The 17,686-nt window shown below is 37.3% G+C and overlaps 1 protein-coding gene across 5 annotated transcripts in view; it reads left to right on the plus strand.

Moving 5' to 3' along the window:
• Nucleotides 1-17,686, plus strand: part of LOC139935771 (tripartite motif-containing protein 2-like) — a 33,214-nt gene that overhangs the window by 10,853 nt on the left and 4,675 nt on the right. For 3 of the 5 annotated variants that reach the window (XM_071930345.1, XM_071930348.1, XM_071930346.1), the window contains 3 exons: nt 13,255-13,809; nt 14,610-16,025; nt 16,891-17,031. In XM_071930345.1, the coding sequence (XP_071786446.1) occupies nt 13,309-13,809; nt 14,610-16,025; nt 16,891-17,031 (2,058 nt within the window). In that variant the 5' untranslated portion in view covers nt 13,255-13,308. Of the gene's footprint in view, nt 1-3,438; nt 3,553-3,694; nt 3,712-13,254; nt 13,810-14,609; nt 16,026-16,890; nt 17,032-17,686 lie in introns of those variants that run through there. The other 2 variants (XM_071930347.1, XM_071930349.1) reach the window with 2 other exon arrangements.

Consider the following 17,686-nt stretch of genomic DNA (forward strand, 5'->3'; position numbering starts at 1 on the left):
GAGACCTACTATCCTTTTACGTAGCACCATGTAATGGTTTACAAGGTGCTGTGGCACAATATGCTGCTAATCAAACCAGAAACACTGGGTTCTTTTACGTGCATTACACAACACAGCTTACAGGACAAACAGCTTTGCATCTCACCATGGCTTGTGAGAGCTCTTGCATTCCTAAATAACCTAATCAATCAATCGTGAAATTTAACAGTCGTTGCTCGTAGCGCCATACAGTAGGCTTTTGAAAAAAGATGAGATTTAAGCAAAGTTTGCTAATTTGCTAATGAAGTACAATGTAATAATATGATTCCACATCCTTGGTGCTGCCATAGAAAAGGCACAATCCCCCCAACTGTGTTTAGTTCTTTGAATGTGAAAAAGTGAAGTGTCTGAACAGTAACGCAGATTTCTGACAGGTTCTTTGGTTGACAGTAAGTCAATGAGATATGAAGGGGCTGAAGCATTGAGGTACTGAATAACATGTGAAAGAAAGGGTTTTCGATCTAACCCTAACTGAGTGCTGGTGAACATCTGCAGTGATTGAATACAATACTCTACTGGGAATTGTTAAAACATTTCTGAATTCTTGCGGGAAATGAATTCCTACTCTGCTTTTATTATTGTCAACCTCCACTTGTCTCCTGTGGCATTTGACATGACCCATACATCTCAAGACCGAGATATAAATTGAATTTCTGTAACGTCTCAGAAGTACATTTAGAAATTTGTTTTGATTTGACATTTCTCAAACCTTTGTTTTTCAATCTCTTTGTTTTTTGTTTATGAGCAACTTTTCTGGGGCATGAAGTTTCTCTTGTGGAGAAAATCAATGCTGGAAGGCGTGCTAATTGGTATAGATTTGGTGTCTGGTTCTCTTGTCAACATCTCACTCAGGGATGTATTCTGAAAGTGACCTAAGGCATTGGCATCAAGTGGTTAAAGATCCACTTCAATGAAATTAATAGTACTTTGCTTGTATAACAGAAAGGTAAATGAGTGTGTAATGATTGTATAATTGAGTGAAACTCAATATATTTAATAGAAGGTAACTTCTATTAAATCACTGTGGTTAGGTACCCGCTGCTAAAATATAGCATTCTATTCTAGCTGCCTTTTTATCGGGCAATCTCTTTCTACCGGGCAATCTCGGTGCTCTAGTTGGTATGACACTGCTCTAGAATTGCAAAGGTCGTGGGTTCGAATCCCACCCGTGTTATATGCCTGTGATTTTTTTTCCCCAGAACTCGGGAAAGTACTGAGTTTACAGTGCTAACACGTATCGGTGTTAGGGTACGACCAAAGTTACGATTCAATAATAATTGTTTCCAAATGCAAAGCTTTTGAGAAAGACAATGCTGGGGTTGAAACATCAAGTCATTAGGTTCATTTTTTTTGGTAAGCACTTTGCAACAGCTAATTATACTTTCTTGTGAAAAAAACATACCTAAGACTTTGATCAAATGTTACACTGGGCAAAAATGCTGAATTTCAGGAAAAGCTTTGTGACATCACAGTACAGAGCGATCCAAACAAGACAATGGAAGATGCATTTAGCAACAAAGATAAGCAACCTTCATCCAGGCTGTGATGTCATGTAGTTTAGATCACAACACTGACAGGTTTTGTGCTGGTTTTCTGTGGCACTGGGGTCTTCAGTGTTGTTTTCACATTGCAGTTTTTGTCGGTCTTTGCTAGGAGCCATGCAGGGCACCGTCTTTGGGAACATAACACTGCTAGTTTAAAAACAGAAGAAGAGGTGCGGGGAGCACTAATTTAAAAAAAAAAAAGTGTGTACATCTCAATTTTTTTCTGTCATACTAGCTGAAAAATTATTCTGAATAGCATATGGATATCTTTTGTATAGCCTGGCAATTACACAAATTGATTATACTGACCGTGGAGATGAACTATATTGACTGTAACCGGGCAATCAAGATACAAAAGAATCATAATGACATGTTATGAAGTATGTGCTTGAATGATTAGCAGTTTTGGTATAAAAGATTTAGATTATGGAGAATCAACATGGATGTCATTTAAGTTTGTCAGAAGATTGAACTCTTTCAAAGCATTCTTTACAATCTTGTCAAGCTCATCAAAATTGGTTAGATTAAATATTTATGTGGCGTGTTTTCTTGGCTGATGGGTGGTCTAGTTCAATGGACCAACGCTTTGGTAATATCAGAAGCAAAGTGAGGGGGTTAAATCCCAGTCCTGACACTTGGGTCCTTGAGAAAACCAGTCTCAGAAATTAATTGGATTTTGGATAGTGACTTCATCTTTTGTGGCCCAGCAATTGGTGGGTTGTTTTGACATGGTTGCTATGAGCTGAGGATTTGTACATGTAGGCATGTAGTCCTATACATTATTAAAAAATCAAATCATAAAAATGTCTTTATCATTTTACCATTTGTTTGTTTTGGATTAAGGAGAGATTTCCCGTTCAGCCTTTTGTTATGTTTATGCCATTGTTGATAAAACCAGTTCATCGAATGTCCTGTGGGTTATTTCTAAATTCAGCTATGTAAACATTCCAAGAAGTGGATAATTTAAAATTTGACTATATGCTATGCCCAACTAATTAAAAACTTTCCATCACCCTGTAGGAGTGCTGTGTACTCCAAGTTAAGCGAGGTTCATACTTCCTGCGAATGCTTAAATGCTATACAAATTTGTTGACGTAAAACTGGGCCGTTTTGGCAACAAATTTTTCGTAGGAGTTTAGCACAAGTCAACTGACGCGAGTTATTCATTTCAAATTTGTTGCGTAAAATTTCTTATCGCATTCGCTTTAGCATTAGCATGAAGTACATGTATGAACCAGGCTATATGCAGAACAAAACCACAGGAGACTTTGATCGGTCACCATAAACATCCTCTCCTGTTCTTCTTCTTCTTCTTATTATTATTATATGAACATACACATTAAGGTTCTTAGATCATTTTAAAATTATAGTCAGTTTTTTAGAGAAGATTTTAGTGGGAGTCAAGCTACCAACACGTATTTTTTTACAAGAAATATGACTACATTTTCATAAATGCTCACTGTTGATGACATCAGACATAAAACTGCTTGCTGAAACGTGCACAGCTCTTATTAATTTAATCAAATCATACTTAATGAAGCAGTGTGGCAAACATGCTGAATGTTATTCCATGGTTGTACACAGTGCATTCTCAGGATTCAATACTTGAATAGACTAATGAAAAGACAGAAGAAAGACAGAAGAATACAATTTCATCATGCCCTATACAGGACTGTGTGTGCATTCAGCCCACCCCTGTTAACACAATAGACTAACCCCAATTAACTCATCCAAACACAAGCCCATCCCATTCCAATACACCAAGCTATCCCCCTCCAGACACAATGGACTAGCCCTCATTATTATTCCCCCTGCATCGTTGACGTGAACCCCATCTCATCATACTGCACTCACTATAGCAGCAAGGATGCGTGTGTCACCCTCATAGCAGGCATTCTCTATCACTGCTCCATTAAACACTGACTGTCTCTCTCAGAAAAACAGTCAACCACGCAGTCATGATAAGAAGGTGGGTCTATTTTATTATATTATATCAAAATAGCTTTATGTTCATACACACAGTATATCAACTATATACATGAATTGGAATATTTTCTTTTGAAATATTATCTACAGACAACAGTGTATTTGATTACTAAACCATCATCTGTGCAGTCATGATAAGAAGGTGTGTCTGCTTTATTATTACATATCAAAATAGCTTTATAATTTCCTAAATGTAGTAAATCAACTAGGCCTATACATGAAACAGAATAGTTTGTTTGCAAATCTTCCCGTAGACAATAGTATTTGAAACCATTATTTACATCTATACCATCATCTGTGCAGTAAGAAGGTGGGTCTACTTATATCAATAAAATTTATATTCCTAAACAGTATATTTTAAACATTAAATAGAATAGTTTTTTTTGCAAATCTCTCTATAGGCAATACTATTTGAAACCATTATTTGTATCTAAACCATCATCTGTACTAGTCATGATAAGAAGGTGGGTCCACTAAATTATAAATCAAAATAGCTTTTAAATATATTCCTAAATACAGTTTATCAACTATACATGAAATAGAACAGGTTTTTAAAAATTTATCTAATAGACAATAGCATATGAAACCATTATTTGTATCTAAACCATCATCTGTGCAGTCATGATAAGAAAGGTGGGTCTACTTAATAATATCAAAATAGCTTTATATTCCTAACACAGTATATTAACTATACCTGACTATACCTTGCAAATCTATAGACAATAAGTTTTCAGTGTTTTACACTGCCAAGCATTGGTTAAGAATTCGGAGCATATTTGGTACTGGCTATCAAGGCATTTTTGTTTTGTTCATAGCTGTAAACCGACACTTTTTAAAATACAAAATGTTAAACAATGTTTATAGTAATGAACGAGTAATTATTGCTGATTTTGAGAGCTCTACATTTACATACCTGCATGTACATCTACTAACCTTACATGTGTCTGTACCTGCATAATTATATTGTGTCATCCCTAAATAAAGGATATAAAGTAGGCCTACGTATGCCTAGCAGTAAAATTACATGTCCGATGTAATTTTTTCGTTTTTAAAATATTTTTTTTAAGCTCACTTTGGCAGATGATGCTGTTTCAAAGTCAAGTGAAAAGCACTAAAACTTTTGCATTTCATGCAATGGACAATGCACACACTACATAACTCAAATCATCAATTTGTTTTTAATTAACCCAGTGTTGAAGTAGTAAATATGTGGCCAATATCAATCAACAGCTTCGTTAGTCGTAAAGTGTTCTTGATAATTGATTTCATTCAGCTCATTATGTAAAGAATAACCAAACACACACACTTTGAACTTTGGTGTAGAGTCAAATTGAATGCAGCATGGTCGCCATATGTTAACAATATTACTAGTGCAAGCCACATGTTGTGAAGACATTAGATGGGACTTGCGCTTGAGCTTTTTAGATAGTACATGTACAGGTAGTCATCCGGCTAGTAAATAGTGCATTTATCTGCCCTGGAGAAGTTTAAGTGGCCCAAATTTCAAACATGTATTGTCAAAACTATATCTGATGAATTCATGGTAGCGATCACAACCAATTTATTGGTCAAATGAAATTAGTTGCATCAGCATAATGAACACTTTTAGAAAATAGCAATGTTTTTTTATTTTTTCCCAATACACTGATGTGTGTTAGCACTGTACACTCAGTACGTACCTTTTAGAATTTTTTTATTCACATTTAAAAAGGAAGAAGTATATTAAGCCTTATAAATAAGTAGGTCAAAATTTGTTAGTGGTGTTTGCTAGCCCAGAGTAGTTTTTACTACCCGTTTTGATTGGATATCATCAAAATTTAGGAATGATAAAAAATCTCTTACCTTGGAACGTGGCATCATCAAGCATTTTTGTATTTTGAAAAACATCGCACTTCAAGGGTATCAAACACAGTTTTGTTTTAAACCGTAAAATATTGCAATTTCCCCCATTTCCTTGGGACTCTTATGTATTGGCAAAATTGGTGGATCTTAAAACTGCAATTGACCTATGGAGACCCTCTTTACCTGATGTCATTATTATATTGGGGGTAAAGAACAGTTTTTTTTAAATATCATTTGTTGGTGTAGGGTAAACACTAGACCATGGACACTGCGCCTTCTTCGCAACCATAGATGCAATGATGTTTTTTTATATGCACAAGTTTACAATGTAGGTGACACCTCTATTTCAGTAAAGTTCACACCAAAAAGTGGTCTAGACTTGTGTTCATATAGTGGTCTTTGAACCCAGGCTCAAGGTCCTTTTTCTTTAGAAATAGTTGGTAATGAAACCAAGGATGCCTCAAAATTGGACTTAATCAATGAAGCTCACATTACAAGCCTGAGGAAATCTGTACATGATTTTTAAAGGGCTTTAAATTTTAAAGCCATCATTGTCTGGGACTGTGAAACCTTGTTTGAAGGTCAGTTTACTTTTTTGTTTCTTTCCATCATCATACAAACAGATGATTTGTCGTTATTCCACAGAGCGGATAAAATATGCTGTATGTATACAATAGCAAAGTTCATAGCTATACATTGTTGTCGTACAGATAGATTGTCATTTCAGCTGTGGATGCCCACTGAGCTAGCCACATGAGTAGTCCCAATGTAACCATGGGACCTTGCTATGAAATCCTTGTCACCATGGTTATATATCGCCTTCTAGACAGCATAATTTCTATAGAATTTACAGCCTGGTTGTTTTGTGTGATATTTTGAGTTGGCTCAAAATATTGAATCAATTATGAACTCATGAACTCTGAATATTTAACCTCAAAGTGTTTAATTAAACAATTTAAACAAAATGAACATCAGTAAAACCCTTAAACGAGGGCCGGCGTCTCACTGAATGTTTATGTTGTCTTAACCACAATGTGCACATAACAGCTCATAATCATGACTAGTATTGGGGTGGGATTTGAATTCGCAACCTTTACCATTTTGTCTAACCACTAGACCAACACGCTATATATGCCCGGTGGCTAGAGGTAGTTCAAATGCTAATTAAATTTTTAGCAGCAGGTACTGCAACATTGTTTATAGATTATGTCAAATAAATTGTGTTATGTACTTAATTTAGAGAGTACATGTACACATTCATAAATAATAAACTCATTTAATATCCACTTCCGTTTTAGCAATAAGAAGCCACTGCTGATTGGAGTAAAATAATTTTCAGACTAAAACGTAATGGGAAGTGGGTAGGGGTACATTTTGTCCTTCCTGTTTTTATCGTAAAAATTGCTAAATTTTAATAGCTGGTCACTTTTTCTTACTTTATTGTTTTGTGCAATAGGCTATTAACCATTATTGCTTTAACCTTTAAAAAGGACATAAGCCAGAGGTCTCGTGCATTGTGTAATGAATATATAAAGAACCCAGTTAGTCACCAGGAGAAGGGGGTTTGCCCCAGTGTTTCTGGTAGTGGCTTCTGAATGCACTTGTACATCTTTAGAAGGAACTACATAAAATTGTTTTCCTAATTCAAAAACTAAGTTCAAAAACCTGTCTTAAAATGTTTCTGTTTGTCCAGGCGCCTTAAGTTAGAGGGGAGATACAAGCACTATTTAGGAGGGGAGTTATGACTGCTATGACTGTATCATAATTTTGCATGGTAAGAACAAATACTGGATCTTGTTTTTACAAAAGTGCATCCACGACAGTCAAATAATTGAACAAAATTGTGTGGTTAACACAAGGTAGTGCATTATCTGATAATAACAAATTATAAACTACTTTGCATCAAACCATTTTCAGAAAATTGTTCTCATTGTGGATATACATGTAGGACATATGTTTGTATGTATTTGAGTGTAATTTGCTGTTTGTCATGGAGTGTGTCAGTGACACACGGTTGGAGGACTGTCTGGGTTGAAGTAGATAATGATGTGAAAGTACCAGGGAGGTCTTATGTTGCAAGATTTAAAGGGAAGCTGGATTATAGTTATCAGCCTTATCTCCAATTTTACTACTGTGTACAAAGTTTGATTTTAGCCTTCGAAAAAGACTCTGCTAGGATCGAAACATCATCAGGCTTTTAACTATTTTTGTACAATGTACATTTATACCATTTTGGTTGGTGTCTGGTGTGCAGTGTACAACAGCTAATTCTATTTTAAAGTTTGAACCTTTTGAGTTGGAGTTTAGGTGCATACATTTTGCCAAAGCGGCTCCAGTCCAGTCCAAAGTGGAAAAATCATGAGCGGATTCAGACACTAGTCCTGTCATTTTATAACATCACTTTTCTTTGATGCTTATTTATAGGCTTACATTTATGTACTGGAAATGTCAGTATCAGTTTCCAAGTGGAATGCTCATGATTGATTATTCTTGTGAGAAATTGTGGAGTTGCAGCAGGGATCAAGGTTAGATGGGTGACTGACCACAGTTGACAAGACTTAGTCTACTTGTAGCTAAACAATTAAATATCTTTGCTTGAATCATCTTCTCTGCTTATTACAAAAACAAAACTTAGAAGCTTTGTCCTGTTTAGTTAACCTGCTTGGGTCTACTTTGAGGGAATTGTAGGTTAATATTAAAAGAAACGTTGCTTCAATTCTCAGCTATTTTAGATATATTTTCAGTTACAATTTAGTTAACATGTCAAATCCAAATTACATCTAAGGGCACAGTATTTGGAATGTTAGGGTTGAGGTGGATGGCCTCCTCATCCCAAGAGTGCAATCAATTCAGGAGAGAAAAGCATTCCCCTGGCAACATCAATGTTCCCCCCATGGGTAGATTTTATTCTGGCCTCCTGAATGTAAATCTATAATGTTGAGTGTCATTGTAATTTATTCACCCGCACGTTTTGTAGACGAGAGCACTGGTTGACTATTTTGCAAAAAGTCTTGTTGTGGGTTTTGGGCATCTCTTACCACATCTGGGTGGTGTGTGCTTCAGCAGCAGACAGGTATGTTTGAGCATGGAGGTAGAATTCTAATTCTGCATTCATGGTTCGAGATACTGAACTGGAATCGTCATGAATGTCAAACTCTGCATCATGTATCTTGGCTTGTTCGGCTGTATGAGTCATCAATTCATCACGCCAGGCATAATTTAGCTGCTCTAGGACAAAACGCTCGGCTTAAATTTAGAGCGGACTTTGATTTGTTAAGTTTCATCAGTGGCCGATTTCACAAAGAGCTAAGATTGATCTTAACTGCGAATCAATCCTAGTTGCTAAGTAAAGTGTGATGTGCCAATACAAATCACTATGGTAATACTGACAATTTGTTTTGCGATGAATGTTATTGCTTTGTGTAAATTGGCTCAGGTTTGTACTCGAGAGCGAACTGTAAGTGTGGCAAGGATCTGAATGTGTGAAACAGTTATGAGTGTAATATTACCATTGAGGCTGTGGTGATTCTAGTAGTGAATGTCAGGGTCTATGAAGGAGACACAATGCTGTCATCAGCATCCAATGACAATTGTCCCATTATTACTTTAAAGGCACAGGACACCTTTGGTAATTGTCAAAACCAGTACTCTCACTTGGTGTATCCCAAAAAAGCATATCTGTGAAATTGTTTATACTCAGGTGGTCATGCAAGTTGCAAGAGAACAAAGATAGAAAAAACAGATGTCTAAAAAATTTCAGAATATTTGAGTGAGAACGTACTTCTTTCTCAAAAACTACATTACTTGGAGGGATTGGCTGTTTCTCACAATGTTTATGCTATCAGCAGCTCTTCATTGCTTGTTACTAAGTAAGTTTTTATGCTTACAATTATTTTAAGTAATTGCCATTAGTGTCCAGTGTCTTTAAATCAATATTATTTATGTGACCAAGGATCAATACAAAATAAAGCAATTTAACATTACGAGTGAAAAAGAAGCGGTTGACAAAACAAACACGCTCGTAAACAAATACCAAGTCAAAATGAAGCTGGTAGGGACAGGATGGGATAGGAAAGCAAGAACAAAGATAGAAATTAAAAAGATAAGAACAGCATAACTGTTTTAAGCCGGCAAGGATAGACAAAAGTGTAGGATAAACACTGTATCCCAAAGCCTGTCTATCCAAACTCAAATGGTGGTATAGTATAAAACTTGCTTAAAAGATGTACACTGACAAAAATAATTTAGAAAATAAATTATTGTCAAAGTTTAGAGAATTTGAGACAAAATAGATGTACAAAAAAGAAGAAAATAGAAAAAAACACAATTTTTAATGCTTCGAGTTTTTCAGAAATTTATTACAAAAAGATGACTTTTATTTCATATTTTTGTAATATAGGATATTCTAGTTTTATTCTAGTTTGGTTTATGCTTGTGTGTGTGTAACTAATAAATAAGACTGTGGTGCTTGTTTGGTGTTGATTTTTTACGGAAAAGAAATAAGAGTGATTTCAAAAAATAATTTGTGGGTAATATTTTAGATATGTGAAAGAAATATTGCTTACATGTAGAATTCTGATGAAAGCGTGTGGCAGAAATTCCAAAACAAACACAAATAAATAAATAATCTGTACTCAAAATTACTCCATCTTCTCTACAAGCCCCTTTCAATCAATATGTCTAATGACTGGTCCACATTCATCTGCATACCCCCCCCCCCCCCTCTGCCTGATTAAGCAGTCGCCACTGTATAATCAGGGCCATGGTATACTAAGCAGTTTACATCTCTTGCTCCTGGGTCAACATTAACAGTCTTATAAAGCCTCACAGGGATGCAGGATGATGAGTCATGCCTCTATTTTTTGGCTTCTCTTGTGTTTCCACATCCTCATCTCTTTTTTCTTCTTTCTCGTGAAGAGCAGGATATGCAGGAATGCAAATAAAGACCTGTTTAGGATGAAGTGGAGAATTGATTAACTAAGCACATTATAATACATGATAAATAATAATTAATAATTAGAAATTTTATATTGCATGATTTTGTTTATTTATTTATAATGCCCCCACCAACCACCAGACTGTCAAATGTTTATCATTATCAAACTTGTATAAATCTTTGTGGTAAAAAATGTATAATATTCAATTCACTCCTCGTGTGGTTTTACATCCTCCCTCTTTTTTCTTCTTTCACTCTTGAAGAGCAGGAATGTAGACCAGTTAAAATGAAGCTGAGAATTATCTAAACACAGGGATGTTATGAAGCCCCCCCAACCATCAAGTTGTCAAATTTTAATTGCAAAATGTGTAAAAACCCTATGTTAGAATAATGCTGCATATTAAAGTCACCTGGAAGTGGTATTTTTTCAAAATAAAGCTGCTGTCACTAATATATGTGTTTTGATGAGTTGAATGTGAATAAACAGTTAACTAAGGTTTTAAAAAATCAGTTCTTATGTTATTTACAAATTTAAGAGTAGACCCCGACCCGAGAGGGCGCTGTTCGTGACGTCAATCGAGGCAGACTTTGCCTGTAATGCGTATAGTAAACACAATAGACTGTGCAAGTCTCGCACGTAGCGAAAACGAGAACTTAATTCGAAAAAAAGTATATTTTTGTACAAAACCAAATTGTATTGAAATTGTTATTTGTTAAAAAATTCTTAAAGATTATTATTTTTAACGTACTTTTTGTATAATTATTATTTTAATTCGTGTACATAATAATTGTTTTGTTTAAATTAACGTAAATATTATACATTTATCGGGACGAGGATCGCTGTTCGACATCGACCTGGATGGTTTTTCTAACAAACCCCGTTTGTGAATCACGTCCAATTGGTGCGATCATCACATAGGTTCAGCGATAATTGGAAACGTCAATTGGGTAATATTCTTAATTGTTTAGAGTAAACCGGAAACTGGAGGTCAAGTTTTTTTCTTTAGTTTTCTTCGTTAATTTGTTGAATTGATTTTACTTTTCTGTTTTTAATCACTTATTTTTACATTCCCAAGAACATATTCACTTTTTAGAGTCATAACTTATGTTAAACTAAAATTATTGACAGAACAAAATCTCCCCAACGTAAAACTCCATTAGGTTGGGACCACAATGGTCCCGGAAGTTCAATTTCTCGCGAGACTTGCACAGTCTATTGCAAAGTACATGTACGGACCAAGTCGTGAGTTTTTTTTTTTTTTTTTCCGGCAATGCCGACCAGGTGTATTGCTGCTGAATGCAGAAAAACACTATTTGAAATGTACCAACTCACGACTTGGACGTACATGTACTTTGCACGTGTGTTTACTATACGCATTGCAGGCAAACTCTGCCTTGAATGGCGTCACAAAAGGGGTAGGCGGAGTCAGCCCCCCAAACAACTTTATATATTTTTTAAACATATAAATCGTGACAAACAATTACTAAAAAAATTGTTTTATTGTTCGTAAGCATATACTCTTATGTTTGAAAGAAAACAAATTCTATTTCCAGGTGGCTTTAATGAGCCCTTGGAAAGCACTTGTATTCGCCAAGCATGATGCTCATGATGCATTAGGCAATACAAAAATTAAACAGAATAATGAGTATGGAAAAGATGAGTTATGAGTGATGGTACGAAAGTTGACAGGGATTCTAGTTAGTGCAAGTGTTGAGGAAGATTGTTCCAGAGTTCAGGTGTAGCACGCTATCGCGGTATCTTTCTTTGTGTTCTGTTTCTAAATGAGCATTTCGTTGACAAATACCAATTTTATGACCCTTCTGTAAAAAAAAATTGTTGTCCATTTTATCTTGAACATAGTTCCATTTCATCTTTTCAAAGTGCATTTGGAATATGAGCCATGGTAATCTGATGTGTTGAATTCAAGACTGATTATCCCTTCAGGCATGAGAATTAGTTTACGCTGGATTATTTTTTATTTGAAACTCTTTGAGCACAAAGATGTATTATCTATTTATATGGATATATAATCTGTTGTGTTATGTGGTATTTTAAAGAGAAGAGGGAGTTGTTTTCTTCTCTTTTGGTATACCTTTTCTCTTGCTCTCAAGTTAAATAAAAAGAAGGAAAATTAAGACAGACGTTATTTTTGTGAAATCGTTTTACTCATGTCTCAAAAACTAAATCATCTCAATTAGTATTATTTTAAGGAAAGCTGTCTACAATCATTATATTTATGGTAAAACATGTAAAGTAAATCCGTGGACGTTTGTGTTTTATGTCGCACCCAAACCCTTTGACATGTTTAAAGGGCAGCTGAATGAATACCTGCTCATCTTGCATGAATAACGCCTGAGTAATGGCACAACATGATTAGGTGGTAAACCAAGGATAATAAGTGTATATCTTCCCTCAAGATGCGGATGTGATAGATCTGACGTCAGCAACACTTGAATCGATTTAATCAAGCACAGCGACAAAAAGAGAGAAGGGAGGAAAGGGTAGAGTGCTTATTTGTTTATAGGGGCGCTGGATGTGGGGAGAGAGGAAAAAGAAAAGAGAAATGTTTGAAGGAATGGGAGATGTGAGCGTAGGTGGAAAACATCTGTTAAACAGGAAGACAGATGGCTCATGAGAGCAGTGCGAGGGATAGTTGTTGAGATACATGCGCTGCCTGCATGAAATGCATTTATTTTTGTTTCATGAAAAAAAAAAAAACGTTCTCATGTCACCCTAGGAAACTTTTATTTTTCAACATTATTTCTTTTAATTAAATGTTTGTTACCTCCAATTACACATTTCACCAGTGCATCATGGCATTTGTTTTCAAGTTTCAAGTTTAATTTGGTTGATGTTATTGTTTTCCACATAATATTTCATAAATCTTTATCAATACATCTTTGCAGGCCTAATGCATCATGTCGCCAGAGTGATACAGCAGTGTCACCAACCCTGTCGCCATGGCAGCGACACAGAGCCCCGTCGTCAAGCAAATTGATAAACAGTTCCTAGTCTGTGGCATCTGCCTAGAGCGGTACCACACCCCTAAGGTACTCCCCTGTCTCCACACCTTCTGCCAAAAGTGCCTGCAGAACTACGTCCCTGCCGAATCCCTGACCCTCTCCTGCCCTCTCTGTCGTCAGCAATCCATCCTCCCGATCGAAGGGGTGACAGGTCTACAGAACAATTTCTTCATCACCAATCTGATGGAGGTGTTAGAGGGGCCAGACAGCAGCAGCGATGAAGGGGCCAGCGGAGGGGACCAGCCCCACCACGCCGTGCCTTGTTGCTCCAGTCACGAGGGGGAGCCCTTGGACTATTACTGTGACGACTGTGAGACGGCCGTGTGTGGCGAGTGCACAGAGTCAGAGCATATTGATCACCCTACAGTGCTTCTGAGTGACATCATTGACGAACACAAGGAGGTCTTGAGGGATATACTAGATAAAGCTAAGGACCAGGTAAATGTGTTATTTTTTTATTTACACCCAAATGCTCATTAAAACAAGTCATCACACAAGCAGCCCAATTATTTAAAAGAATTTTGTAAAAAATATCATCTATCCAAAGCTGTATAGATTTTCATGTATATGTTTACCATCAAAAGTTAATAAAAGTATCACACAGAAATACAATTAGATTTTCAGGTCTGAGCTGTCTTTTTTTCTTGAGAGAAGTGAAGCAGTGGCCAAAGAGAGAAATGAAATAGTCAACATTGGAGTGTCCAAACCTGTAGTTTAGTACACTAAGATTCATCTTAAAGGTATTGGACACCTTTGGTAAACGACCAGTATTTTCGTTTGGTGTATTCCAACATATATGCATAAAATAACAAATCTTGAAAAGTTGGACTCAATTTGGTGTCAATTGCTTGAGCGAATAATGAAAAAACACCCATGTGGCACAAATTTAGGAAATTACCTAATTCTCAAAACCTATGTTACTTCAGAGAGAGCCGTTTCTCACAATGTCTTATACTACTGTTTATACTACTGTTTTTGTATTACTAACAGCTCTCCATTGCGTGTTAAAAAAGTAAGTTTTTACAGCTAACAGTTATTTTGTTCATAATAACCAGTGTCCAGTGCCTTTTAAAGGTGGAAGGTCAAATAATTTTTTTTAATCTGCTTTTTATTACTTCAAAAACAAACTATACACTACCTCCCTAATAATTTTATTAAAGTATAGTGTATGAATGGTACCCTGAACTGATTAAATCTTTATTTTTATTTTTATGGATACTTACAAAATTTGTGTTTAGATTCCACGTCTTCAGGATGCCATTGAGAGAGTGACAACCATCAACCTCAACCTGGAGGAGAACAGAAACAAAGCGGAGACGGAGATATTGACCTCCTTCGACACCTTAGAGAGGGGAATCCAAGAGAGAAAAGAGACCCTTATCAATGAACTGAAGGGCACTCATGAGTCCAAGCAAGAGGTGCTTCACAAACAGCAGGAAAATCTGGAGAAAGAGCTTCTCAGTATAGAGCATAATTGTGACTTCACTGACCAGGCCCTGCGGAGCGGAAACGAGATGCAGATTCTACTTGTACGGAAACAAATGGGACAGCGTCTGCGAGAACTAACAGAACAGTGTCAGCATCTCCAGCCAGAGGAGAATGATTTCATTTCCTTTGCCGGTGATGTCGGCGAGATGGAGAAGTCATTGGCAAACCTCGGCACGGTGCGCAGCAACAGCGCCATTGCCCATCAGACGATAGCCGTTGGGGAGGGGCTGAAGCGAGCCTTCAGTGGGGAGCAGATGATTGTTACGATAACAACGAAGAACTATCAAGGGGTCTTAATAACCATTGGAGGAGCTGAGATCTGTGCCCAGCTTTTCTCCTCAGATGGTGGGGTTCATGATACAAGAGTGATTGATAACAAGAACGGTACGTATGACGTCTTGTATACAATACATAAAGAAGGCCCACATCAACTGAGTATAAAACTCTTTGGACGACACATCAAGGGGAGCCCCTTTAAGTTGCGTGTGTTGAGGGAGAGCAGCTCATCCAGTCCTAAGTCACCGACGAGTAAGATCCCACGGAGTAACATCAAACAACGTGCAATGAGAAGACCACAGAGCGCTGCCGGATCGCTAAGAGTCTATCGTAAATCCAACCCCATGGAGGACGATCTGGTACTCATCATAGGTCAGAGAGGGCGCAATAAAGGGGAGTTCACAAACCCACAGGGTGTAGGTACAACCGCTGCCAATGGTGGCCGGATTGTGGTTGCAGATAGTAACAATCAGTGCATACAAGTCTTCAATAACACCGGCGACTGCAAACACAAGTTTGGCATCCGAGGCCGCAGCAATGGCCAGCTGCAGCGGCCCACGGGAGTTGCATTCACAGCATCTGGAAACTACGTTGTGGCGGACTACGACAACAAATGGGTGAATATCTTCGGACCAGATGGCAAGTTCATCAATAAGATCGGCACGGGAAAGCTCATCGGACCAAAGGGAGTCTGCGTGGACAGCAACAACAACATCATCGTCGTTGACAACAAGTCTAGCACCATCTTGATCTTCACATCAACAGGAAAGCTCCTCAACAAGTTTGGATCTAGAGGAGCTGAGGACCAACAGCTGTGTGGACCTCACTTTGTGGATGTCAATAACAGTAACCAGATAGTGGTGTCAGACTTCCATAATCACTGCATTAAGGTGAGTCCATTTCAATCTGGAAAAAAGGAACAAAGTTGGTACTTTTATAAAGAAAAGTTTTGGGGGCAGTATGAAAAAATGGCAAAAGTAAGATAAAATGAATGCATGTCTTAAATCTGCAAAACTTGCTATAAACTTCACTGCATATAGTATAGCAGAAAGTTCTTTAGAAACCAAGGGTGCCTCATAATATATGTAACTTTATAAAAAGTTGGGAAGGTAGTGCAATCTTCCCTACCAGCCAGGCTCCTAGTGGATGAAACCCATGCCTACATCCTTACAGACTGAAGGCGTAACCCTGTTTCAGCCCCAGGAGGTGGAAACAGCCCTGATGGCAGTGAGTTGATTTGGGCTGATAGCACAATTCAGCAGACATGCGATGTTAGGCGATTTTTTTTGTTTTAAAGCCATTATACACTTTCGGTACAGAAAAAAAAAGAAGTTCACAGATTTACAAATAATTTACAGGGTTTACAGAAGGTGATAGTGAAAGACTTCTCTTGAAATATTGTTCCATGAAATGCTTTACTTTTTGAGAAAACATTAAAACAATATCAATTCTCGGTAGCGAGAATTACGGATTTATATTAAACACATGTCATGACACGACGAAACGCGCGGAAACAAGAGTGGGTTTTCCCGTTTTTTTCTCCCGACTCCGATGATCGATTGAGCCTAAATTTTCACAGGTTTGTTATTTTATATATAAATTGTGATACACGAAGTGTGGGACTTGGACAATACTGTTTACCAAAAGTGTATAATGGCTTTAAAGATTTTAAAGATTTGTTTATTTGTTGACATATCCTAGGTTGATTGTACTCAGCACTGTGACGACATTATCTGATCTCTTCCCTTTCACTAGGTATTTGAGCAAGATGGGCAGCTAGTGACAATGTTTGGCTCAAGGGGTGAGGGGAATGGACAGTTCAATGCTCCTACAGGTGTGGCAGTTGACCTCATCGGGAATATCATTGTAGCTGACTGGGGTAACAGCAGAATCCAGGTAATGTGACTGCATGTTTAAGACTCAAGGAAAAGATGGATTGCATATGACGTCATTGACCACCATCTTTGATGAAACGTGCATGCGTGAAAGGCAATCATTGTCTGCAGCACAGCTTAAGTACACACGTGCACTTTTCCCATTCTTTATCATCAAATATGGATGTATGGGGGTCGATGACAATGTGTGCAAAATCTACAGACCCTTGGTATGAAACAAAGTCTATCGTGGCCATGTGGTCAAGCTGGCACACTACATTCAAGCTCTGGTTTTTGTGATCAGCAGAGTGTGGGTTCAAGTCTCGGTCTTGAAACATGTTTCCTTCACTGATTTCGTCTTTCGAGTCGGACATAAAGCTGTTACTCCTGTGTATAGTACAACACGTCTAAAAAAACCAAGTATAAACTCCCGCATGACAACAGTCCTCCTCTAAATGTAAAAAAATAAACATCTCTATTTTCAATGGGAGACTTTTGAGACACTGCTGGCAGCAGACACTACGGTCCTTTTGCGGCTCTGAGTGTGCGTGAACATGCTTAGTATTGCGCCTGTATGTCTGAGCACGCACACTACTGGTGAGACATGTGAAAAAGGACTGTCAAAAGTTTCCCATCTTTGAATGCAGAAAACACCGTAAATTTAGAATTGAAATATT

The sequence above is a fragment of the Asterias amurensis genome, chromosome 4 (assembly GCF_032118995.1).
Source record: "Asterias amurensis chromosome 4, ASM3211899v1".
NCBI lineage: Eukaryota > Metazoa > Echinodermata > Asteroidea > Forcipulatida > Asteriidae > Asterias > Asterias amurensis.